This window comes from Haemorhous mexicanus, chromosome 2, assembly GCF_027477595.1.
Source record: "Haemorhous mexicanus isolate bHaeMex1 chromosome 2, bHaeMex1.pri, whole genome shotgun sequence".
NCBI classification, from domain to species: domain Eukaryota; kingdom Metazoa; phylum Chordata; class Aves; order Passeriformes; family Fringillidae; genus Haemorhous; species Haemorhous mexicanus.
Window position 1 is genome coordinate 16,111,435 of NC_082342.1, and position 27,324 is coordinate 16,138,758.

At 41.7% G+C, this 27,324-nt stretch overlaps 2 protein-coding genes across 4 annotated transcripts in view; both read right to left on the minus strand.

The window, feature by feature from the left end:
- Positions 1-582: 582 nt before the first annotated feature.
- On the minus strand, positions 583-26,873 carry LOC132341929 (cell cycle control protein 50C-like). Its single transcript, XM_059874080.1, has 7 exons — positions 25,668-26,873; positions 24,760-24,870; positions 23,528-23,629; positions 22,047-22,137; positions 19,499-19,636; positions 18,369-18,578; positions 583-17,602 (listed from the first exon to the last, which is right to left on the minus strand). Exons 1-7 carry the CDS (start codon positions 25,878-25,880, stop codon positions 17,412-17,414), a joined length of 1,056 nt encoding a protein of 351 aa, XP_059730063.1. The 5' UTR covers positions 25,881-26,873; the 3' UTR covers positions 583-17,411.
- Positions 26,874-27,022: 149 nt separating this feature from the next.
- CMSS1 (cms1 ribosomal small subunit homolog) overlaps positions 27,023-27,324 on the minus strand; it is a 221,776-nt gene continuing 221,474 nt past the window's right edge. For all 3 annotated transcript variants that reach the window (XM_059874093.1, XM_059874103.1, XM_059874111.1), the window contains exon 10: positions 27,023-27,258. In XM_059874093.1, coding sequence (XP_059730076.1) covers positions 27,175-27,258 — 84 coding nt within the window. In that variant the 3' untranslated portion in view covers positions 27,023-27,174. The remainder of the gene's footprint in view (positions 27,259-27,324) is intronic.

The window sequence follows — 27,324 nt, forward strand, 5'->3', positions numbered from 1 at the left end:
CACAGGGCCTGCAAGACCTCCCTGACATTCAGCAGCCTAAGATAGGAAATGCCTAGTCATGATGACTGGACCTAAAAGAAGCCCCTTTTTCCTCCTCTGGACCCTTGCTTATCTCTCTGTATAACTATAGGTCACATTCCCCTTGACCTCTGCTATTGGACAATTCCTGAAACTCCTGTACCCTATATAAAGCCCCACTTTTGCCCAGTTTGGCAGAAGAGCTGTCCCTGAGACCTTCACAGAAGACATCAATAAAAACATCCCTGTGGAACCTCATACAGACTTCTCCTCTCTCCCTGCATCTGCCAAAGGCACTTAGCAAGCTAAAGAGCTGGAATCACAAATGAGCTGATCTCACTAAGAGCTGAGCTTGCTGAGGTAGCCTGTGGCTCTGGAGCCTGCCTGAGGGGCCTGGACAGGTCGTGCTTAACTGAGCTTCTGTCTTGGGCACCCACGGCAGCTGGGGTCAGGGAGACCCCAAAATGCCAGAGCTGCCTCACTCCCCCCAACTGGTTTAGGAAGAATTGCCTTGGAGAGAAGTGGAAAAAACCTGTTTATTTGTGTTATAAATGAATTAGCCAATTTGATTAATAAGGAGAATTTATTCAATAATTAAACTACAATCGTAAAAAGGCCACAAGCAGAGATCAGATCAGCGCTGAACCAGGCTAACAGCATCGGGTGAGAGAGGTGGGGCACTCTGGCTCCTCTCCTCTGTGCATCACAAAGAGACAGCTCTCACAAAGTCTTTTTTATACATTTCCAAGCTCTGAGGGTTGCCAGGGAGGGTTTCTTGCTTTCTTATTGTTGATCCTATCCTTTTAGCACATTCACGTAGTTTTTCCTTTCTTGCTGCCGCTCTTGCTGAGAGTTTTTCAAAACTGGTAAATAATTCACCTCGTTAGAGGAAAATCACCTGCAACATACATTCTAGGAGACACATATTTATCTTATATCAAATGCATATTGCTGGGGTTTGGTCAGATGAATAATCCTCTGGAATCAACATTTCTGGAGATGAATATTCGGGCTAGGACTTTGGTGCATATCGTTGTAATATCATCAGAGGGAATTTCCCAGAACCCTCCTTTGGTATGCCAGGATTTTCATCAGGCAAGATTACTGTATTCTCAGCATGAATTTATACATATCATCTATGACATTTAACAGGCAAAGCACTCCCCAGTGCACAAAATGAACAACAGTAGATGACAAAACTCATTCACCTCTCTGAAGAGATGACAGATTCAGAAAGTCTCTCCTGTGGGTGGTTGCTCTGTTATCTGCAAAGCTCTCATACCTTCTCGGTGATTTCTCATGGGCAGCTCCTGACAGCATTGTCTCCTTCACAGCCAACAAAATCCAACTCTCTTCTCAACCAGCTAACCCACTCTTTTGTAGCACTCATCTTATTGGACACAGCTGTGGCCTATTAAGGGTAGGCCTGTTCCTAATCTTTGATGATTAGTACGGCTGCAACTCCTCAGGTGAAAGACTACCTTCTGCACTATCTTTATTTTCTTACATTCTATCCCTCCACAGTTATCAGTCCTTCCAGCACTGGCAAAGGCTGCGGGGCCACAAAGTGTGAGCTCTCAGTGCTCCCCAGGTCCCAGTCCAGAGCAGGTTCAAATGGTTCCAAAAAAAAAGGGAAAGAAAAAAAAAAAAACAGTCCAGGGAAAACTTCTCTGCCTCAGTGTGGTGTTGATGGGTCCCCAGGACGAGGTGAGAGATGAGAATTGACTTCAGGTTCTCAGAAGGCTGATTATGATATGATATTAAAAGAAATTATATACTAAAACTATACTAAAGAAAGAGAAAGGATACATCAGAAGGCTAGACAAGAATGAATAATAAAAACCATTGACTGATCAGAGAGTCTGACACAGCTGGACAGTGATTGGCTATTAAATTAAAACAATTCACATGCTTGATAAACAATTCTCCAAATCACATTCCAAAGCAGCAAAACATGAAGAAGCTGAAGCTTCCCAGCTTCCCAGGAGAAGAAATCCTGGCAAAGGGATTTTTCAGAAAATATCATGGTGACACCTCAGCTAGCTAAGCTAACTAAAAAGCAAAGGAGCTCACAATACCTAAAAATTATTTATAGACTATAAAGTCTTACATAATTTTCTAAGTGCCTGCCGATCACTTGCCTTGCTCCTGTACATGCTGCAGCTTCATAAGATTTTTAGCTCTCCAAAACCAGCTTTTGGCAACACCAGGCTGAATTCCAGAATCTGGAATTCATTCAGGACCGTGCTAGTATATGAGGCTTTCTGAAACAAGGCAAAAATGTTGAGTTTTATTAGTTCAAAAAAAAGAATCAATGCTGTATGCATAAGGAACCTGATCCTTATCTAAAGCAGCTGATACAAAGGCATGGATGATTAAAATACTCTTTCAGAAATCACAGAAACAGATCTGTCTCAAACCCTTCCACATCTTGCCTTTATAACCTCTCAAAAGTAGATTCAAAGATAGGGTCTGTACTGCTGTACCTTCAGTAATTGTGATTTTTTTTTCCCCTCCATCAAAAATCACACAATCACCCAGCTGTGAATGTGGGATAAGAAGGCACTGGATCATCCAATAAAGTCACCTGCAGTTGAGGTGAGCAGCTGCCTCTCTGCTGAAAGAATATCCAAGACTACAATCTTGTTTCTGATAAGGAGGCTCTTCTAAGTATTGAAAAGTCTCTCATGTCTTGCTCCTCTTCTGGGTGGGGCAAGATTTTTGGTGTTCCTCATCCTTCAGCATAATGAATACACTTACCTAAAATACCTAAGTTGGGAGTGATTTTTCATGTGTTGAAGAAATTTTTAAATCCTCTCTTGTGCATGTATAACCTCACTGTACTCTTCCTTTACTTGTTTCACTGAAGCCTGCTCACAAAGAAATACATGCTTTTTTCCCCAACTTTCTGATGACCAAGACACCAAATGCATTCAGAGGGGAGGAAAAATAATTAACTGAAACACATCCCCCTCTGAGAAGAGCTCAGCTGGCTGCACTGCAGCCAATCTACAGGAAGAGAAATACAAGCTTCTGTCTTTCATGTTGTGCATGTTCTCCAAAATACCTGACCAGCTAGAGAAGAATGGAAGGTTCATAGAAGAATTCTCTGTGCTGCTCTGCAGTGGGAAGAGAACTCAGAACTCAGCTGGGTTTCCCCTCACCTGGCCATCTGCTTTTGGGTTTTTTTGATTAAAAACAGCCTAAAGACTCTGCTTTTTCAGTTTTGACTCATAGACAATACAGAAAGCATCAATTACTTCATGACAGGATAATAAAAAGGATTTGTCAAAACTTAATTGCCATCAATGTCAGCAAAGCACAGAAGTGCAGCCTCTGCCAAGGCTTCTTGTGAATTTGCTTGGGGAAGGAAGGCAGGTGGAGGCAGGCAGGAGAGAAGTGCAGTGGAACAACTGTCCTAACACAGATGTCCCTATTAATGGTTTGGGAAGCTGGGTGCACTCCCTGACCTATTGTATTTGCTGGGAATGTCCCGACGAAGGCAGGAATGATGAATCTGACTCCATGTTCTCAGAAGGCTAATTCAGTACTTTATAATACTATATTATATTAAAGAATACTATACTATACTATGCTAAAGAATACAGAAAGGATACTTACTGAAGGCTAAAAAGCTAATAATGAAAACTCATGACTCTTTCCAGAGTCCCAACACAGCTTGGCTCTGATTGGCCAGAGTCAAAACAACTCGTACCAGAATCCAATCAAACAATCACCTTTGGGTAAACAATCTCCAAACGCATTCCAAATGAGCAAAACACAGGAGAAGCAAATGAGATAAGAATTGTTTTCCTTTTCTCTGAGGCTTCTAAGCTTCCCAGGAGAAAAATCCTGGGTGAAGGGATTTTTTCAGAGAATGTGAATGCTACACCTGACCTGCCAGGGACTGCAAAATTTTGCAGTCCTGTTTTCAGTGGAGGTTTGTAGTGTCTTAGAGAGAGCAGTTTAAAGGGTAAATCTTATGTCAATAGTAGAGTAACATTCCTTAGCTGCCAAAGTCTTGAAAAGCCATCTGCTTTGCATGTCGGGAACTGAAGAGACGTAAAAGAAATTTCCATAGTAATCATTAGGAGCAAGTGAGGAATGGCTACAAAGAAGACAGAGCAGAGGGTACATTAAATGTGTGTTTTGTAGGATCAAAAGGCAGACAAATTCTGCATATTACCTCGAAGATAGTAAAAGAAAGAAAGTAATTAAGAGCCTGATGCAAATAAACAAAAAAAGCCAGTGTTATTTTGTACTCCTTCATATTTCAAAGGGACTGACACCAACCTTACTTAAAAGTCACGTCTGCTCTGTCACAGTAAACTCAGTTTAAGGGAGAGATGAAAAATGGACAGATATCACTGGAAGACTTGGTACAGGTAAAAGAGTTTTAAACCAGTGTGGAGTGTTATACAACATACACTAAAAGGAAACTGATCAGAAAAAAAGTAAGAACAAAGGGCTTTTACAATTACCTACAGGTCAAATTCTACCATTCAAAGGCTAGGGCAGATCTGACGCCAACACCACAGGAACATGTGGGGTTTATTATGTTTGTCTTTGTGTTGCCTTAACTGTGATTCCTCTTTATGTTGTTCCATTTTCTTTTGAAAATTGAGAAATCTTTCTCTTTAGGGGCTCACTAAGTTGAGGTCCACAGAAATCCATCTCAAAGCTCCACCCCACAGAAGATCCATTGACAAAGCTACAGAGTTTGCATGGGAACTGAATCAGGAATGTATAAATTACATTCATTGCAGTCTAGCAGGCAGCAGTACCTTGCACAGGAGCTCATCCAGACATAGAAACAGCACCTATCCTGAACTGGTTTGTGATGTTCGATCTCCTGACACATCAGTGAAAACTCTGATTGATTGCCTGGAATCTTGTTGAGATCCAGGATTTGTTTTTAGCTCCTTTTGTGAACACAAAACAATATTTGGTATCAGAAATAATAGAATTGTAAAATACAGACGAAAGTGTAAACTCACTTGTGTATGTAAAATACCTATGACGGAATATATTTGTAATTCATTCAGGACTGCATTTGCAGAACAAAAATTAGAATATTCTCCAGATGCTGAGACAAAATACTTCAAACAAGCCTCTGCTTTTCTCTTCAGGTTTTACAATGACAATTTTAGAACAAAATACCCAAACAAAGGAAAAAAAAAACCCCTTAAGTTCCTAAGCCATCTGTATTAAAGGCAACTTTGTGCAATGTTACTTCAACAGTTATCTTTTTTCATCAACATTAAATAGGATCAAAATTCAGTACTTCGATGTGAAGGAAAAAGACCCAACCTCCTAACAAAATTCCAGTTCCTAACGGCGATTATAACCAATGGTATGTCAATTATATTTTCTTAGCAAAATACAAATTATTTATGCTTCTATGCATATTTTATAGCATTTTTCCCAACACAGCAGGGGGAGATGAAACCATAATCAGAAAGTATGGTCTCTGCATAAAGTAAACAAACAGAAACGAATGCTGATTATTAAACCAAATGTCTCTCACGAAACCAAAACCTCTACTGGCAGCATTCTCACTCCAAACAGTGGCAGATGCTAAATTTGTCAGCATCAAAAGACTGAAATCATTACTGATTATTTCAAAAGTTTTAATTTCTTTGCATTTGTATCAGGTTTTAAACCCACATGATAATGAGACAGTCACATGATATCCAGCACTAATACAGCTGCCTGCAAGAATGAGTCCTAAGATGACCCACTGCATCCCAGCTGAATCCTCCTTCATAAATTGTGAAGTGATGAATTTCTTTGTTGGTACAAGCAGAAAGAGGTACAAGGAAGCTGTTTTCCCATGGGAACACTGTTACACTTCAGCGTTTGGTTTTTTAAAAATAACTAGTTATGAAACTTCACAATTTTTCGGCATCTTGGATGCAGAACATCTCAGAGCCAGCAGACTGTCACTGAGGAGCTGCATATACAATTTTACTCTGTTTCAACAAGTTTTTTTCCCCTTTCATTTTGTATGGTAAGATATCTGACAAAATCACTGTTTTCACGTTCTGTAGTTCTGCAGTGCAAACACAAATATTTTCAGATCTTCATTCACATAGTTAAAAAAATCCTCACCTGGCATTATTTTTTGTGTGTCTTCAGACTCAACCTCAGATGCTTTCCATGTCTCCTAACTATGAAGCTGCATTTAGAACCAAACAGAAATTTAAAAAAAGTTATTTTTCCCGAACTAATCCCTTCCAAACACATGCACAAATAATGTATATTCAATACTTGTTTAGAAGTACATAGTAAATATGATTACATATAATTAGTTACATGTAGTTAGATGCCATATGTAGATCCAATTGAAGATAGCATTACTAAGTTTTGCAAAATGAAACCAAACTCTTATTCTCACATAACTTGAGGAAAAACAGCCTGTAAAGTCCTTTTTTTTCTATACAACCAATTGTATAAAAATACCACTGTTTTAATCAGCTTTTCTCTAGTACACTTGCACTGAAATTTACTTCCTCATAGTATTTACAATTCTATGGAAACAAGTGGATTTTGTTACCAGCTACTTGGAGGTTAATTAGTAAAGCAAAACTGTGACTGTTTAAACTGTAAAAATATCCAATGGCAAATACTTAAAAAAACCCCACCAAGTAAAAAAATTGTCTGAATTCTGAATGTGGGTTATTGCCACTTTAAAATAAAAAGAATTTTTTTTTCTTTCATATCTAATAAGTTCAGCTCAGAACATAATTATTTTTACCACAAAGCACTTTATACTATGCATTATGACGAGAAATTATTTTACATTTGTTCAGTAGCATAACTTATTTTCAAATAAAAACTGTCTTCAAAAGGCCTCAAAAATAATCACACCACAGACTTCATATTGTTCCTACTAGAGAAGGAAAGTGCTATTGCCTGGAAAATGTAAGGATCAATCCAGTGTTTTCCTCATAGGCCCTTAACTCACCAGTGAGGATCACACATGTTACATAGGGACAACTCAACTCTGGTATGAGCCTGAAACTTTAAAATTATACCACTCCCCCAGAGGAAAAGAATGTATTTTGCCCAAGAGCTCAGCATTATCAAATTGAATTAATTATAGAAAATAATCTTTCAGCAGCTGAGAACACTTAAAATTACATCTGACACATTCATACTTCATTTACTTCTATGACAGGATCACTGTCACCTGTTAGGTTGGTGTGGGAAGTGCTGACAGAAGAAGTTTCAGGGCAAGTCCCAAATTACAAAACTTAGCCTATTTCCTTACATGGTGTGAGACATTCCATTCCAATCAAACCCCCAAAAAGCAAAGAAATACAAAATGCCCAACAGGCTTGTGCTCTGCTTTCTAAATTTCTTACCTCCTTTGAAAAGCAACTCTTGGCTTTCCACTGAGGTGAAGTTATGAACTTAGAAATTTGAATGATAAATTCCTCAAGCTGCAGCTTAAAACACATTGGCACAATTACAGTTTATACATATGTTAAACAGTTCTTGTATTTAATTCATTTTATCAGTAACAAGAACATGCAGAGATAAAATCTTATCCACAGCTTTTCTTCTTAGCTCATCAGCTTTGTTCAGGATCAATTTTAATTAACTGCACAGCCAGAAATGACAGTGCATGAGGAAAACCTGCTCAAAGGCTTTCCATGATCATTGCTGGGCCTCATGTCCATAAGCTTAAAAGACAGAAATCTGACTATAAGCACGGGTGTAAGGTGTAGATGATGACTCACTGATGATTATTTTATTAGTTTTAGTGATTCTAATTTCAATTTCTGGCTGTCCCACACTGGGATGGCACCACACAGGCCACCAAAGCCAGCCCATCCATTCGACTGTCATCAAATTACACAACTTGGAAGCACACCCTGCCACCCAGCAGGATGAAGTGGGTGGCAGTACATTTCCTTGGCACCCAGCATTGAATCTCTCCTTCCTCCCAGTGCTGGGGACACGGCCCCGCTGTCCCCTGTTGCCGTGACAGATTTCCCAGCACAGCCTCTGTGGGGAGGAGGGTTATTAACTGCAGATGTTACCATTGTCCTGAGCTGCTGTGAAGCCTCTCTCTGCACTGTCACTAAGTGCCACATTCCACCTCAGAGGCAGCACAGTGGCTCCACACTCTCCCCCCTAATTAACTGGTTGTGACAACCAGCACTATGGGCAGGTACTACTTCCTTACTTTTTTCTCTTAACCATTCTGGTTTCTTGGACACATTTAGTTTTCCAGTGTTTTCAGGTTCACTGTCACTAAGTATACAGCCCAGAGACAGCCCATGGATGCATATAAGTTATCTGAGAGATCTCAAGACCTTTTAACTGAATCTTAAAGTTTGAATCCTCCAGTACTATAACTGGTAACACAACAGTCTTCATTACAGACAGGAACTGCCACAGGGAAAAAAGCAAATAACTTTGGGTAGCTGGGTTTGACACAGTAGAAAATTTCATTTTCTTCACAAGCTTTTTTAATGGTTTCAGTTTGAGAGGAATAGTTTTAGGCACTTTACTGCAAAGTGACATTAACTGCAATTGCATAGGAGTATAACCAAAGGGCCTCTTTTCATCTTGTTTCATGCTGTGTGTTTTTGTTCACAGAGTACATAGTACATACTCAGTATATACTAGATATTTTGGTTAGAGCTCTCTGAAATATAAGCTTTCCAGAGTATGAGCTATTTTCACAGAATCACAGAATGTTCTAAGTTGGAAAAGACCTTTGAGATCATCAAGTCCAACCTATGACCTAACACCACCTCATCAACTAAACCATGGCACTGAGTGCCACATCCAGTCTTTTTTTAAACACCTCCAGGGATGGTGACTCCAGCACCTCCCTGGGCAGAATACTCCAGTGCGTAATCACTCTTCCAGTGAGGAAATTTTTCCTGATGTCTAACCTAAACTTCCCCTGGTGCAACTTAAGACTGAGTCCTCTGGTTCTGTCAGTTGCTGCCTGGAGAGAGACCAATCCCCACCTGGCTCCAGCCACCTTTCAGGAAGTTGTAGAGTGATAAGGTCACCCCTGAGTCTCCTTTTCTCCAGGCTAAACACCCCCAGCTCCCTCAGTCATTCCTCACAGGGTTTGTGTTCCAAGCCCCTCTCCAGCCTCGTTGCCTCCTCTGGATGCACTCAAGCGTCTCCAGGTCCTTCCCAAACTGAGGGGCCAGAGCTGGACACAGCACTCAAGGTGTGGCCTCACCAGTGCCAGGTACAGGGGAAGAATGACCTCCCTGCTCCTGCTGGCCACACTGTTCCTGACACAGGCCAGGAGCCATTGGCCTTCTTGGCCACCAGGGCACACTGCTGGCTCATGTCCATGTCAGCCAGTACCCCCAGGTCCCTTTCTGCCTGGGCACTGTCCAGCCACACTGTCCCCAGCCTATAGTGCTGCAGGGGGTTATTGTGGCCAAAATGCAGGACTCAGCACCTGGACTTAGAAACTTCATCCCATTGGACTCAGCCCATCCATCCAGCCTGTCCAGGCCCCTTTGCAGAGCCATCCTACCTTCCAACAGATCTACAAACACTCCCAGCTTGGTGTCATCTGCAAATTTACCAACAAAGGACTCAATCCCCTCATCCATGTCATCAATAAAAACATTGAACAGAACTGGCCCCAGCTCTGACCCCTGAGGGACACCACTGGTGACTGGCCCCAGCTGGGTGCAGCACTGCTTACCACCACTCTGGGCTTGGCCATCCAGCCAGTTCCTAACCCAGCACAGAGTGCCCTATCCAAGCCCTGGGCTGCCAGCTTTTCCAGGAGTGGGCTGTGGGAGACAGTGTCAAAGGCCCTCCTGAAATCCAGGTACACAACATCCACAGCCTTTCCTGCATCCACCAGGCGGGTCACTTGGTCATAAAAGGAGATCTGGTTTGTCAGGTGGGACCTGCCCTTCCTAAACCCCCGCTGGCTGGGTCTGACTCCCTGGCCATTCTGGAGGTGCCATGGGACGGCACTCAGGATGATCTGTTCCATAATCTTGCTGGGCACTGAGGTCAGGGTGACCGGCCTGGAGTTTCCCGGATCCTCCTTCGTACCCTTGTTGTGAATGGGAATCACACTGACCAGCTTCCAGACCTCTGGAACCTCCCCAGTGAGCCAGGACTGTTGGTAAATGATGGAGAGCAGCTTCACAGGCTCATCTGCCAGCTCCCTCTTCACCCTGGGATGGATCCCACCTGGTCCCATAGATTTGTGAGCATCTAAGTGTCTCAGCAGTTCTCTGACTGCCTCCTCCTGGATAACAGGGGGACCATTCTGCTCCCTGACACCTTCTACCAGCACAAGAGGGCAGTTGTCCTGACACGATAACCTGTCAATGTTGAAAACTAAGGGAAACAAGATGTTAAGTACATCTGCCTCTTCATCTTTAGTTACTAAATTCCTTTCCACATCTTAGAGAGAATGGAGGTTGTCCTTGTTTTCCTCTTGCCATTAATGTATTTATAAAAATATTTTTATTATCCTTCACAGAAGTGGCCAGATTGAGTTCTAATTGGGCTTTTGCCTCTCTAATTTTTTTCCTACATGACCTAGCAACTCCCTTAAGCATTTCCTGAGATACCTGACCCTCCTTCCAAAGATGATACACCCTCTTTTTTTTTTTTTTTTTTTAGCTCCTTCAAAAGCTTCTTGCCCATCCAGACCAGTTGTTTTCCTTGTTGGCTCATCTTTTGACACACAGGGACAGTCTGTTCCTGTGCCTTCAAGAAGTCTGTTTTGAAGCATGTCCATCCTTCCTGAACTCCTTTGTTTTTAAGGGCTGCTTCCCAGGGAACACTCAAAATAAGTCTCTTGAATAGGCCAAAGTCTGCTCTCTGGAAATTTTGTTGATGCCCCTCCTTGCTTCACCAAATATTGAGATCCATAATTTCCTGATCACTGTGCCCCAGACACCTTCCAACCACCACATCTCCCACCAGCCCATCTCTATTTGCAAACAACAGATCCAACATAGTCCCTCCCCTGGCAGGCTTGCTCACCAGCTGTGACAAAAAGTTGTCCTCCACACACTCTAAGAACCTCCTGGATGGCCTCTTCTCTGCTGTGCTGTGTTCCCAAATGTCTGGTAGGTTAAAGTCACCTACAAGAATGAGGGCTGGTAATCCTGAAACATTCTCCAGCTGCTGCTGGAATGAGTTGTCCACCTCTTCTTCCTGGTTAGGTGGATGATAACAGACTCCCAGTAGGATAGCAGCCTTTTTAGCCTTCCCCTTAATTCTCACCCATAGGCACCACCTTCATCATCATTAGTTTCAATAGCTATGGCGTCCAAGGGCCACCCCTATACTTCTTCTCTCTCTTCTGTCTCTCCTGAAGAGCTTGTAGCCATTCCAGTGCAGCACTCCAGCCATGTGAGTCATCCCACCAGGTTTCTGTGATGGCAACTACATCACAGTTCTGCTGCTGCACCATGGCCTCCAGCTCTTCTTGTTTGTTACCCACACTGCGTTCATTAGAGTACATGCACCTCAGCTGGGCTGCTGATTTCACTCCTATCTCAGGCTTACCACCCTTGAACCTGCTTTCACAAAGCCCAGCTGCATCCCCTTCCCCCTTCAAATCTAGTTTAAAGCCCTCTCAATCAGCCCCACTAATTCATGGGCTAGAATCCTTTTGCCCTTGACAGAAAGATGGAGCCCATCTGGCTCTAGCGGGCCAGGTGCTGTGAAAGTTGCCCCATGATCAAAGATCCCGAAATTCTGCTGATGACACCAACCCTTGAGCCACTTGCTGATAATGTGGGTTCTCCTGTTCCTTTCATCATTTATCCCTGCCACCAAAGGGACTGAGCAGAACATTACCTGTCCCCGGTCCTATCAACCACTTGACCAAGAGCCCCAAAGTCCCTTTTAATTGCCCTGACCCTCCTTTTTCCAGTCTCATCCCTGCCAGCCTGGAGTATCAGCAGTGGGCAATAATCAGAGGGCTGAATCAGCCCATGCAGTCTCTCAGGGATATCCTGTACCCAGGCCCCAGGGAGGCAGCAGACCTCTCTGGGACGGGTCCAGTCGACATACAGGGCCCTCCGTTCCCCTCAGGAGTCACCCACTATGACTGCCCTGCTTTTCAGTGTCAGAGGTGCTGATCCATCTGACAGATGAAGCCTAACTGATCACTTTCAGCAGATCACTTTCTTCTACATCATCTGGCTGACTCTCTGGATCCAGGGCCTCATACCTATTCTGTAGGGGCACCTAGGTAGGTGATGGGGGTTGGGAGGAATTTTCACTACCTCCTTGAGTAGGGACCCATTTCCACTCCTCTTCATCTACCAGGTGTCCTCCTTCTGCCTGATGGTAGGAGACAGGGGAGTCCTCTGACTCCTGGTGGGTTTCTCTCAGGGATGGAAGGGTGAAACTCCACCAGTCTATTTCCCTTTCACTTTCCCTAATACTCCTTAGCATTTCTAATACCTCCAATTCCTCCTTAAGCTTTAGCATTCATTCATGAACGTGAGCAAAAGCAAAACAAGCCCCACTCTTCAGGAAACCCTGCCTGGCTTTTATAACCCAAGGAAAAAGCAGGACCCAAACAGAACAAAAAATGCTCCACAATCTCTCTTTTGGAAACAAGAGATCACCAAACTGAAGGCAGCTGCCCAAGGTACTCTTAGCTCATAACCAAATTATTCTTGGAATTGTAGGGAATAATACAATTATAAAGAACCCAGTCAAAACACCTTAGCTCAGAAACTATGCACTGTAGCTCAGACTGCACTGAAAACCAAGAGACTTTTACTTAACTTGGCTGCTGCTCAAAATCATATGGGCTTTCCAGATCATGTATCAGAATATCCCATCATCTTGAGCAGCTCAGCCAAATTTCTTTGCTTCCCCACCCAAGAGCACCAGTACTTCTTCCCCTTCTGCTGTTCCCCTCATTTTGTGGTCAGAGGTTTTTCTCAAATCAGCTCTTTCAAACCTACTGCTCCCAGTGAGGGTTGACATCACCTTCTTATGTGACAAAAGCAAATGCTCTCTCCTCTTTTAGATCTAACTCAAATCCAAATTGCTCTGCAACTTCTCTTTATATTATCAAGGTTCACAAAGCCCTCACTTTCCTGAGCTGCCATCTTTGGCTTTACTCTTAAGAGTTTCATTTCTCAGAGGAAGTTTTTACACTGCAGTGCATCACTACAATAACACCATCCAAACAATAATATTAATAATCTGCATGTAACACAGCTGTTAATATAAAATAGATGCAGCATGTAACTTATTTTTCCAAATTCTATAGGTCTGTGATCATGCTTATCTGTTTCACATGAAGGACTCATCACTTTATTTTTAGATGAAAGCAAATGTCTGTGACTAGAAACAGAAAAACCAATTTAGGCAGACAAATACTGGACATATATTCATGAGACTGTAAAGCCTGAAAAAGGCTTGGAAAAATTCTCTAACTGAAGTGCTACCGAAATATTCTGTAACACCTGATTAATTTTTATGTCTCTCTTTCCAGATATAGTTATATCCATTAATGAAATTTAATCCTAAAAGGAGCTGGCAACCAAAACCATTACAACAGTTTTGACATTAAAATATAAATGTCCCCTACAGCTCCCTGTAATTTAGAAATGAGATTTAAATTGCAGGTAAGTTTTTCATAATGATGGTCTCTTGTCCCCTCCAGACATTTTTGTCATTATTAAAAACTGAACTAAAGAATCCCAGAAGATGCTCCTACATGTAATTGCCATCTTCAAAATGATAAACAAACACCAGAAACATATATTCCATTTGACTTATCTATTTTAGACCATTTTTACCATATAAGTTTAGATTACATCTGTTAACAGGAATCCTTTGTCCAGTTTTCCATTTACTAAATATCCACTCACCTCTCTCCTGCAAAAAGAAAAATTGAATAATGTCCTCCTTTATTTATCTGTTCTAGGTAAAAAGATGGGGAAAACAAAACAAAACAAAGCACTTTACAGTACTGTCAGCATCTATGACATCAATAATTTCAGTTCACCAAACCTAAACCTCATTTCTGACATGCATCTTTCTTTTGTTGAGAGTGAAAGAGTGAAGGAAACTGCAAAATTTCATTTAGCTCAAAGGGACTGAAAATGCAGCAATGATGCAAGATGAGGCTTTAGGTAGCTGTAACAAAGGAACCAACAATTTAATAATTTTGCTATGTCAAGATATTACAAATAATGGCAGTTAACCTTTTATGGCTTTGTGTTGTAGCCCCCATGGTGCTGCTGTGACTTAAGACTTTTCAGGTACAGCTCAATGTCATTCAGCAACCGTAAATCCAGACACCTTTGCACTGAGTTGTCAAATCTACATAAGTCAGTCTCTCTGAGAGAAGAGCCCCCTTATATTGGTGAAAGTATGTTTAATACATTAGCTAATTAAAATTCTATTTTGGAAAGTTTTTTACCAAGGCATTTAAATTTTTTTTTTCTCTTTACTCAAGACCCATAATCTTAATTCATAAAATCAAATGCCCAAGGCCAAAGCAGCACTGTGCCAAAGACACAGTACTGGTCGTAACACTCTGGGTATTCTGAAAGCAGTTTGTACCTCAGGAAAAGTGCAACATCTCTGGTTGTGTCAAAACTCTGCCCTCCAAACCTCAGTGTTGCTTTCTCTGATCCAACTGACCTAATGATCTCCTAATAGCCAGGATAAATTAATTCAATATCCCACTGGATATGTGCCTGGACTTGTGCTTCCTGCTGCTATCAGCAGCTGAGAAAAGGGGACAATCCCCTGGGACCTGGCACAATGAGGAGCAGTTAATGATGGCTTTTGCCACCTTTCTGTTAGGTTTGGCCAGTCCTTCAGCCCAGCCCCTCACTTCTGTTCCAGCCCCTGCATGAAAGAAAATACAGCAGCAGCATCATAGAGGAATTTAACAAACATGCAGATAGAGAAGTATTCCCAGTGTGAGGAGCACACCTGCAAAGGTTTCTTGAGAAGGTCTGGCACAGGGGGCAGACCCACAGTGCGGCTGCAGTGCTGGCACAAAAGGAAGCATAAGAAGGTTGCTAACACTTATTTTCCAGCCTTTGAGCAAGGCAGATTCTGTCTGCTGGGAGGAATTAATCAGACCTGCCATTCCCATTGCTCTGGTGTGGGCAGCACCACCCTGAACCAGCCTGACACTGCAGAGCTTCTCAGAGCTAAAACCAGAAACATTTGGAGCTGAAGCAGCAGCTTCCAAGGACACTGTTCAGGGGGTACCAGAAAGATGTAAGGCATGTTTAAAGCTGTGGTAAGATGAAAAATTGGATTTTGGGTTTATAAACAAAGACTTAGACAACTTCTGGAAAAACAGAAAGACTTGTTTGAAGACAGGTCTTCTCTATGGGGGGGGTGGGTTTGAAGACAATCTACATTTCAAGAGAAGAGGTTCCTGCAAAAACCTCTTGGAGATAATGGGCAAACACTACTTGCTGGGCTATGTTTTCTAGATAACTTTTTTCCTGGTAGACACTAACTCACTGAAATACATGCCTCATTATTCAGTCTCCTTTTACTAACTCTTTTACCGGATACTTAAAGAAAAAATGAAATCTGTGACAATTGCATTGTGACTTAACCACTCCCTATCATTTCTTGAAAGTCAGTTTCTCAGACAACGAAAAAACCCAAACATTTAAAAGAAAGAGAGAGAGAAAAATAAAGACGTTCCCATGGTATGTTAGGAGCCAGAAAACAAGTTCAGCTTTGTCAAGAAATCCCATCAGGGCTTTCCAGAGAGCTGCATGGGATTACATTTTCAAAAGGACTGACAAGATTTAGGAGCACATCCCACTCTTAAAAGTGATTTAGACTAACAGCCTTAAGCATTGTTTCACGCCCTGCTTTATGCTCTGTCTTGTCCAGCCCAGTGAGGGGTGGGGTTTTTCACAGCTCCTGACAGATCCAGGTGCAAGGTGCAGGAACCCAGTTTCTGCAGCTTCAGGATGGAGGTGACTGGCCCCAAGCAGGAAGAGCAAAGGGGACAGGAACCTTTCCTGGCCAGCACAAAGCACTGGTGGGGAAGGACTGTCCTTCCAGGCTGGGCTGGGAATAGAGCAGCTCCCCTTCTGCTGCTCATGGCTCAACGTCAAAGCAGAACTGCAAGGAAACTGCACCTTCTGTGCTGCAAACCCCTTCAGCAGGGGTCATCTGCCACAGGTCACCAGATGCCCAGCCCCAGACACTCTCAAAAGCAGATGCCTTGGCAGTGGCTTGCAGGCTCCCTGTGCCACATCCCTTTCTCTGGCTCCAGTCTGTGATATCTTTGTTGTTCTAGTGAGAAGGCTTTTTAGGAGAGAGGCAAGGCACGCAAAATACTTATGAAAGTAATTGAGAGTGTTTTATTCCACTTGCACTTTTACAACAGAAAAACTATTTTAAAAAATTCACACCTACCAAGGTAAGCTTGACCTAAATTCTTCAGTGCTGTTCCTTCATTTTGTGAGACTGGAAATAAGTCCTAAATGTGTAAAACTCTGAGCATGAAACATAAAAATTTATGATCCTGTTCATGAACTGCAGTGTTCACTTTAAATTGATGGATTTTCTGGTGCTTTGTTTTTTATTGACAATAAATTACCATTCTGTCTCATGGAAGAACTTGTGAACTTTCACATGGGATAGGTAGGAGTGCAATTTTGGCCTAATAGTTAAACTAGGTAGATGGTTCTGCTAAAATATTTTGCATTAAAGGAGCTTTTCATTTAGGATTCTTATTGAACCATAATTTAAAAAAATGCAAGTAAGTGATTGGATGCCCTCCAGCTCTCAGCTGCTAGATAAATCAAATAAATTTGGTCTAAAAAAACTCTGAACTCCTGATAAATGCCCTGTATTCAACCACAAATCAGGTATCAAACTGGAGTGAATGCACTGATATAAACTGGTTGGTATATAAAACCCAAGCCAAGCCATTAAGCACATGTAGGTGGCCCAGAAGCAGATTTTAGCAATAAGTTCTACCTACTCAAGCTTTTTGTTGGATAAGACTTCACTTTTTACCCATCCAAAGCTCCATTCCAGTTAAGAGAAATGTTGTCTGAATTATGGGCTGAGTAAGAAATTAATATGGACCCTGACTTCTGGCCAGACATTGGTACCACATATTTTCTTGGCCATTGCAATTTCAATCTGCTGTGCTATCTGCTGTTTGAAGCTCATCTCACTACAAATTTCCTAGGAAACAAATTTAGGCTCACGCGTACATTAATGAGAATGGCCCCTCAGGTAAGTTTGGTTTCAGATGGTGGACTAGCCCTGCCCCTCAGTTTGCTTACATTCACCAAACCTGACACTGAAAATGGTCCAGAGCTCAGGAGAAAGACTGAAAGGTCTGTGCTGTACCTTCTTTGTTCACTGCATACTTCTGTCTCTGTTCAGAAAGGTGAACCTTATTGCTTCTGAAAGTATGTTTTCTTTTTCCTGAGCTTTAAGTGGATGCCAGTTATGACAAAACCTGCCAGGGTTGCTGCTGTGCCAGAAACCAGGTAGGCAATTCCCAGGAATGGGTTACTTCCACCGCTCCACACCACGGTTGAAAGAATCACATGCTTCCTCCCCTTGAATCTGGTAACAGGGAAATCTGAGAGAAAGATGTTAAGGTTTCACTAACAAAGTGTACATTAAATGCTCAAAAAGCTTTCCAAGGCATAAAGAGTTTTGAGGTCTGCATTTGCTGCCAAAACTCCTTTAACTCAGTGGTGATGTTTCTGCTATTCTGGATCCAAAAACCCAGCTGGTCTTTGGGAGGTGGTAGGCAGCTGGTGGTAAGAAACCCAGTTATTTTAGATTCAGTCTTTGTGTGCATGTGGAAATACTTCCTTTTTCAAAACATTGTAAATTTCAGATTAATAATTTATAGGACTGCTACTTGCTTACTTAATTTGCTATGAAAGCTCAGTTGAAAATGAGCCTTTTGGGAAGCTTATCATGATCCTCCACATAGTCTCTGTGAGGATAAGTGCTCAGCTCTACCTAATATGTTGTAGCCAGAATGTTATATGAGTTTACCTTTCATCTCTCCCATGGAAGCTTTCAGAGTAGAACTATGACAGAACATTTACAACCACATTTCTATCAGCTGAGAAAGAAGAGAAATTTATGGTCATGTTGACATAACTCCTGCTGACAAAAGGAGTGCTTTAGTCAGCAGAGTTCCCACCGTTGGCTGCGAGGGGGCAGTTGCACCAGCACAAAAGCTCTTGTCAGTCAGGACACGGCCCAAATCCCTCCAGGGCTCCCTGACACTGGGGTGTTCTTCACGGCTTCTTTGCCAGTTGCCCACACAAATCCTATTCACCTCCAGGTCACTGTAACTCTCTGGGAGCCTTAGGGAATGTAAAGGATACTGTAGGAAATCTGGAAGGTGTAATTCCCCGCTGGCAGGCCCTCTGCGAAGCGCCGAACGCGTCTGACGCGCCGGTAGAGATTCCGGAACGTCGCGAAGGCCGACACGCGCATCCAGATGATGAAGTCATCATTCACGTAACCATTGTTCCTCTCATCTTCCTCGTCTAACAGATACACTGGCTTCTGCCAGTAAGGAGGTCTGGCTGTGCCTGGTCACAAAGAGACAAAGCAGGAAAGCCACTGTCGGTAAAAACTGTGGTTGCTGAGATTCTGTGTCTCACACAACCAACACAGAATATGAGCTGTGGAAGAGGCATGAGAATCTGTCCAAGTTATATATATGCCAGATAACAGCATCTCCAAGCTGTCCACTCACCTCAAACACAAATTACCAATTTAATGGTACTCAGGGGCTGCAACACATTAGAACCTTCAAGCACAGGAGAAACAAAGTGACTTGCACAAGTGAAAATACTGTTTATTCTGGATTCTTGTCTCTTCAGCAAGCAATGTTTTCTACAATGAGGAGCTTGCCTTCCTTTTTACACATTAATATATTCCTGTACAACCAGAAAGGCACCTTTTTACAGCCTAATGGCACAGCCTACAACATTTAGAATCTGTCCCATGAGAATGACTTAGATCATTAGCTCTTGCATATCGCACCCAGCTCAGCACTGCCCTGGTCCACAAAAGGCAGCTTTTAGCTCCAATTCAATAGAGACCAACCATAACAAGGAAACAGCCCTAGGACACAAGTCTGAAAGAACTAGTGACAAAGGCAGCCTCTCATGTCTCACAACTGCCCAAGAATCTGAAAAGGCATGAAGGAAAGACGGGATATGCAATTCTCCTTCACAGATGTTTTCAACAGGGGAAAAAAAAAAAAACCAAACACCTACTTCCTTGCTTTCTCTGGACAGATTAAGCATTACAAGAAACTATAAAGAAGGGTGTTGATGTTTTGGCTAAATGTGCCTTCTGCTATCAGTCACCTCTAAATCCTGCTTCTTCAACTTGCTTTCTTGCTATTTGTCCCAAAGGTGATTTTTCTGAAAATGGAAGACATATGAAGGGGGAGATAGGGAAGCCATTGAAAGATAAGGACCACCAGCAGAACCATTCTTACCTGCAAATGCAGAAGAGAGATTGTGTGATTCAGGATTGCGAAATTTCACATTTTTGTCTGTCCACCAACTGTTTCCAGTCTTCAGCAATGGCACTTGAATCATAGATGAGTTATTATTGTAAAACAGATCAATAGTATCTGCAGGGAATACAAAAAGCAACATCTGTGAGTCAAAGACAGTAATTCTAATTGCCAGCATTACTAACCAAAAAAAAAAAAAAAAAAAGGCACATTGAAGCATCTGAAGTGGATAGAAAACCTGAATATCCTGGGTCTGTGTGGAGGACTGCACATTTCACAAGAAGAACCAAGGTACCAGAGTCTTAGAACTACTGCAGGTTTAAAGACTGAACATTTCCTACCGATCCCTGTGTATGTTGTGCATGCTTCTCATGTCCATCAATACCTGTGTGACTACCTTCTTTGCAAATCCCTTTCTGAGCTCTCTAGCTAGTTACAGAAGTTACTGTCCTAGCTGGTTTCCCCTAGAATTTCTTTGACAGTCGTCCCAAACCTTTACTATACATGATGTGTAGGGACGGGGGTAGAGATAAAAAGCACAATCAAGGGAATCTAGTCTTTTGGAAATAAAAATTTGCTTTAGTTTTATGCCAGATAGAGCTTGCTTACCAACTTGGACACAAACACTTTCTTCAATAAAAAACCATTTAGTTAAAATTGTGCCTAACCATGCCATCCAGTTTCAGTGGGTGAAAGCACTTGTTTTTATACATTACTATTTTCCTACATAGATTAGTTTAACACAAGGCAAAAACATTATAGGATGGATTAACAGCTCTGTAAACCCCTAGGCAGCCAATGGGAGGATGGGCAGGGACAATCCGACGATACAGATGGGGAGAAGTTGCCTTTTAGGAGACATGAAAAGCACAACTCAGCTGCATAAGCATCAATGAAAACATACTTTTTTTTGTTTCCTTCTACAAAACCTGTGTTCACACAGCTCCTTAAAGCTCAGACACAATCTTCTGGGAAATGATCATTCTGTGGCCGACCACATCCCCAGCTATTTGTCACCACTTCATTAACAGGAATTGCAATGCTCTGAGCTCTGCCTGCTCAGTTGCTTGTTTTGACTCTCCCTCACATACTCCAGCACAGTGTGGGCTGCACACAGCTGGGCTCTGCTGGCCTAGGTCTGAGCCCAGCCCAGTAAATCCCACTTTCAGCAGCAGGTGGGTAAGCAGGCAGATGAAAATCAAATGGATCTGGAAGTTACTGAATGCAACTGGCTTTCACAAGTCCCTTGGTGTGGGTGGTGCAGCTGCTTGGAAAGAGCTGCTGCCGTCTCAAAACCTGCTGCATGGAACAGGTTAAAAAAAGGGTGAGAGAAAGGAGTGGTAGAAATTGAAAGACAAAAAAGATGGGGTAGTGGAGAAAGGTCTGTAATTTTTTTGTTGCTTTTCCTTCTAAAGATACATTCTGAAATCTCCCAAGTGTATTCAGAAACAGATTATGCCCACTAGACTACTACAAAGATGAAATCCAGGATCAAATTAAGACTATATATGCTTTCAGCATTCTAGAACAAAAAGGAAACTGGGTAGATCCAAAGATCCAAAATAAAGTGGAGAATGTGGAGAGTCCCTCCTTCTAAGCACATGATTGTGGGAAGGCAGAATCTGGGCTCTCCATCACTGTATAAGAATGTGCTCTTTAGCACGTTTTATGGAGAAAAGACTCTTCTTCCCACATGGAAGTATGGAGAGATGAAAGTGTTCAAATTGTAGATATTGAGCAAAAGCATCTATGCTAAAGTAAGCAGATGTTAAAGTAGCTGTGATCCTATGAGAAGTTGGAACAGAGGAGAGAAGAGTGATGAAGATCCTGTGCTCCCAGGAAGATGATGATTTCAGATATAGATAATGAGAACCTTTGCCCTTAAATAACTCATCTTTAAAATGGTACCCCATAAGTTGACATGGCCCATAAACACAGCTGTGGGAAAAGGCTGTGGAAAATGGGAGGGATCTCAGGATTTCAGATTTCTCTGGGCAGCTGCTATTTGTGGAGAGAGCCAGGAGAGAGCTGTTTTCTTGTAGAGGAGTCTCTGTAACATTAACAAGACAGTCTTCTCTCCCTAAGCGAATGAAGAAAGACTATTCTAGCCAAGAAATCTCAAATTGGCAAACCAAAATCACGACACCCTCCTTCTAAGAACATGATTGTGGGAAGGCAGAATCTGGGCTCTCCCATCACTGTACAGGAATGTGCTTTTTAGCAAGGAAGTACATGAAATCTGTTGTATCCTTGTTCCTTATTTCAAGAGGGCCTAAATTCCTCACTCCTGCTGTACACTCACATGGAAGAGGGCCTTAGAAAATGAGAAATCTCTCTCAGTTTCCAAACAAGGGCCAAGTTACTAAACAGCAGGAAGCAGACCTTCATGTTCACCAGAGCAGCACGACCAAACAAAGCCTTTTATGGGAGAAAGTAGAGACCTTGCAGTACCAGTAGTGCCCTGCCCTGGGGTAAGGGAATAGTCTCAAGAGGGAATCAGGAAGGGGCAGAGGAAGGTCCCACGTACCGTTGAACATGCTGTTGGCAATGGCCCCACACGGCGCCATCGGGGTCCCGTTCCTGTAGGTGCTGAAGGGCGCGCAGCTGCTCCTCTGGATCTGCATTCAAGGTCACACAACAATCAGGCACAGACCCGGGGTTTGGTTTTAACTGGTGTCCTCCCATGCCTTCTTCTGAAAAGCCACTGAACAATTAAGTCTCCAGTACCTTTTGGTCACATTAGAGAGACATCAAATGAATGGGTCTGTAGTTCAGGAACACCTTCCATATCTAGGAACAGAAACCTAAGGTCTTCACCAAATTCTGTTGCTGACTTGCAAGCTCCAGACTACAAAAAACAGGTTTGGGGATCTGCTATTGTCAAATGGCTACAACTGAAGATGTTTCAGTGAAGCCTTGGCTTACCCTGGAACATCTTATTTTACTTCCTTTTTAATTCTGGCCTGGGCTGAATTAGTGCTGGAGAACAGTAGATGTAGTTGGCCAAATTACTGCAGGTCATCAAGGTCAAATCTTGATGTATGAAGATACAGAATAAAAAACAGAAGTCCACCTCAGCTTTACCACATCTTTCCTACCCCATTTGATAAGAAACTATAAATCTTCAGGTTTCAACATAGAAACATTTTCAAGTAACTCCAATGAGATGTATATCTGATTGGCACAAAAGCCAAAAGCAGCTGCATCTTTATGCAAACAAACAAGCTGACAGAACACCTGGAGAGTTTTAAGAAGTGTTCTATGGAAATGAGGAACATGTCTTGAGAGTTGTAAGAAGCATTTTATAGAAAAAACAGATTACCATGGCACAACCATCATATATACTGAAAGGACATGTGGACTATGTGTATATTAAGAAATGCTACTTTTAAGCCAAAGAAAACATGCTTTAGATTTGTAAGTAAAAACCTGAATGCCATGATTGCATTCTACAGTTTTCTTATGCATGTCTGCTGCAGGTGATGCTGTCTACTCCCTCTTTAGACTTCTGAATTGCATACTTAGAATGCTACATGATCACTTATTTCAGAACTAACCTTTTCCTGCTCCTTGCCTGCTTCCAAAGCCAGATGGCAAAACTAAAGACTTAGAATAACTTAATTCCCTAGACTTAGCTAGAGAATAACTTAATTCCCTAGCAGAGCTTAAAACACTTCTGGCTAAGACTAAAAACACAAGAAGGAAGAGCTTTCTGTATATTTATTTGAAAAAGACAATGTATTTTTAATCATAACTACAAGGTGCAGGTTTGAGAACTGCAACACAGGAGTGACATCTTTTATTTACCCCCTGTGCCCTTCAGCCTTCCTCTCTTATAAACTTATTAGGCATAATGGCCCCAACAAGCATAAAAGTTGGGACCAAACACTGAAAATCTGTACTTTATGATTCCCTAGAGCCACCTAAACACACTTATGGCTCTCCATATGGTCAAAGGCACACCTGCTGGAAGTGCTGCTGATCTCACAACAGAAAAAGAAAACCTACATTTACATTTCGGCCCAACAGCTGCGCGTCACTTCTTGATATCACATATCGACGGTGGTTTTGATAGAAGTTTTGCAGACCATAGTACATAAAAACATCACCCTAGAATCCAAGGATAAATCCCTTCAATAAGGAGAATTCATGAAGGAAACAAGAAATCTTATTACTTGCTAAAAAAGAGGGGAAGAGAGTACTCATATTAAAATGTCTGTAACTACCCCCTAAGCAATACAGCAGTCATGGGCTAGAATCTCATCTTTACCCTAACTGTAAGTTTTTATGTTTTGGCACAAAATTAAACATAATTTAAATCACCAAACAAAACCTAAAATAAAAATGCCTGATAATTATTTTACTCAAGATGGCATGGCTAGCCATGAACTTGAAATGACGACGAATCATATTGCAGAGACAGACACTCATTTTCCATAAAAGAAGGTGCACAAAAACCTTCACACTAAAAGAAGAATGCTAGGCAGGCAAATCATGCATGAAAGGTAATTATGCAACTATAAAAACCCCATTACTCAGTTAAATTAACGTCTCATCTCAAACATCACTGTAATCTGAAGAATTACAAAGTATTTTAACAGTCTTCTCAATACTGAAGAATCCTAAAATGACTTTAAATTACACTGTCATTTAAGGGATCATTTATTCAGTACTAAGTATAAAATCTCTTTGGCAGAACATGAAGCATTTTAACAGTCTCAATAACACGACCTGGTAGTTTAAGGAAGGAAACGAAGGATACTTTTTCCAAAAGAAACTTCAGAATCACATTGCTAGACTTGAATTATTTCAAGGACCTTGGGGATTAGCAGCACAACTCTTGTAAAAATGACTACAGGGGACTACTTATGTAAAGTGGTCAGAGCTTCAGATTTCCTTCTCACTTGAGAGCTTAGCAGGGCAGCAACAACCAATCCCAGCCAAGGGCAAGGCTTTGCCTCTGATTCAGAGAGAGACAGAGAGAGGTCACAATCAAACACCATTTCCTCTACCCCTTTCTTCTCCTTGGGCATCTCCCAACCAAGGGGCCTGGTCTTGATTATAAATACCAAAACAACAACAAAGGCAAAAGTGTAAATTTTGAGCATTACATGTTCTGAAAAAGTACAAAACAAATTTAGTCAGGAGCTCTACAGAACAGAATTACTGTCTTTTATCATTTAGGGATATAAGTAACAGGTGGTAGACAGCAACCCAAGTTGGTTTTTGCACCCACTTACCAATATATCTTCCTTTAGTGTGAAATTAATAGAACAGTGGCATTCCTTATTCCAGTTAGAGGAATTTTCACGGAGCTTTGAACAATCTGAACATTTATCTGAATAATCTATCTGTCAGAGAAGTGAACAAGCAAATATATTGTCATAAAGAACATGCTCATAGGAAAAGGTTAGTGGTTTAGGTCCAAGGCTTCTCAGAGCTGTTCTCTTCTAAGTGACCCTGGACTGCCAAAAACATTGTTGAAAATGAAGAGGCAGAGTGAGGACTTGGCCTCAATGAACAACCACAAAATTTATCTCTATTTTAAAGCTGGTTTAAAGCCTTTTGGTGACTGTTGCAGAACTTTCATGTCTGCTCCTCGGCAAAGGAGTGCTGAGTGAAGAACACTCCTGCACCTTGGGCTGGCTGACCAAGTAATGCTTGACAAATTTCCACATGCATCATGGCCCACCAGAACTGAACAGCCTGGGTGTAGTGCTCAGTGTTGTCTATTCACAACACTACAGGTCTGAATAACCTTTTCTGCAGGAGGGATTGAAACATTAGGGCTCCCTGTATTTGATGATTTTGCCCAGCAAACACGTATGTTCTAACAGTGTCAAACACTCTGAGGGATTTGCTTATTTCCCTTCAAAACCCCAGAAGATAATGACAACATTTTGGCAGTAATTATCACCCATATTTCAGATATTACCACCCAGTTAATTAATCACCCAGTGCTCTGATTTTATCGATGACTGACTGCTCTGAAGATTTTCACAGGAATACCATCTGCTGGACAAATGTCCAAGGCATAAAGCCATTGCTATCATCTTTATTCAAAAGCAAAAACTCAAAGCCTTTTCTCTCCAAACCTGGCCTAGTTTCTACTTTACAGAATATCAAAGAACACCACTCCCAAACCAACCTGTATTTCTCTGATGCTGTTTGCAGACAGGACAAGGCAGACTCCCACAGCGAGGCAGAATGCCCCTGTCAGAAAGAAGCAGGAGAGCACAGATGCAATGGTGAGCTGGGGCTTCCAAGCTGGCAGCCTCTGCTGTTTGAATGCACTGTTATCTGGACACCTGGAAGGTTGGGCTTCTCCTTCTCTAGGAAGAACACTTGTCTTGTTTTTCATTTTCTTCTTGGTGAGAGAAAGGAGTAATATCCTTGTGCTGGAGAGTGTTTCAGCTGAGATACTGTCTTTATTGCTGGGAGACTGTACTCGTTGTTCAAACTTGCATTACGGTGAGGAATTACTGATTAACTAGATCTCTCTCTTCCTTGTTTTCTGTACTTGTGCCTGGATCCCCATGATCAGCTTGTACCAATCAAGTGATTGTGTACTTTGATCAGGGTGTCCAGTTCATTCCTCCTGGGAAAGCTTAGATATATTTTTCCTACTCCACAGCTCATTTGTTATGATTTATTCATTTGCAGGGATACTGGTAGCTATACTGGAATTTCTGTGTCATTTCAGATGCATTATTTCTTCTCCCTTCACTTCCATAGCTGCCCAGCTAACAGGCATGGCATACAAGGAAAGGAGTTCTACTCCAGTTGCACTGGATTCCACTGGGGAGGACTGCAGGTGCTGGGACAGCACTGGACAGAGAACATGGCTTTGGAAGACCAAACCAATTTTCCTAACCTATTACATTCATTGCTATTGACTGAGATGCAATTATAGGTTGCAAAAAGGTTGTGTATTCTTTATTATAGAAGGACAACTAATTTTTAAAATATCCAATTTGGATCAATGATACTGATGATTTCATCGCTATTCATCTTGTTCTCTAAAAAAGAATCCATCCATTCCCTACTATCTGCAATAACAAAAGAATCACCCAGAGATCACCTCATTTTAATTTAAATGGACAAACATAAGAATACTTTTTGCACACTTCAACAGTTTAACAAAAATAAAATCTCAGTATAATTTACAGATAATCTATCATGTAAGAGCAAAAAGCAGCATTTGGTTAGCTCTAGAACAGATAGGTGAAAAATACCTTTTCAACATGTCACTGAAATTCATACAACTTTTTCAAAAACCCTCCAAAAGCAAGTAGTTTACCACTCTCATGAGAGAAATACATGTCTCATTTGGGACAGCACAGGGAGGGAACAGAAAACTGATCTGTGCAAAGACTTTCACACCCATATTTACTCATCTTCAAAGTCTTACTTGTGACATGTAGTAGTACATCTAGCAGGTGAAAGCAGTGTAACTCTGATTTCAGTATGACATTGCTCCTGCAATAAAAATAATACCAGAACTACAAACAAAACTTCTGGGTTTTTATTAAAAGAAAACTCAGAAAAAGTTGCAATGTGCCTTCGGTATTGAGACCTCTGAAAAGTCAAAATTCAATTACAGGCAGGATAATAGTAAAATGCAGCTGCAAATTACTTCCTTGTTGGTAAACTCATTAAAAGAGTCCCAGCTTCACAGATCCATCTCTGCACAGCTTTATAATACTCTTCTCCAGTAGGTCAAATGTTTCTTTCTTTATCTGAAGAAAACAAAAATCAAAGAAAGCATAAGAAGTTCCTGATAATGACACCATTATTTATTTACT

Bases quoted from the DNA above. Each gene is read 5' to 3' on its own strand.
- LOC132341929 (XM_059874080.1), bottom strand. From the start codon at position 25,880: ATGAAAAACAAGACAAGTGTTCTTCCTAGAGAAGGAGAAGCCCAACCT. The intron at 22,138-23,527 runs GTAGGTTTTCTT...CCTTGAATGCAG, and splicing joins TGTTGGGCCGAAATGTAAAT to ATCCAGAGGAGCAGCTGCGC. The intron at 18,579-19,498 runs GTAAGAATGGTT...CTTTGTGACCAG, and splicing joins TCTCTCTTCTGCATTTGCAG to GCACAGCCAGACCTCCTTAC.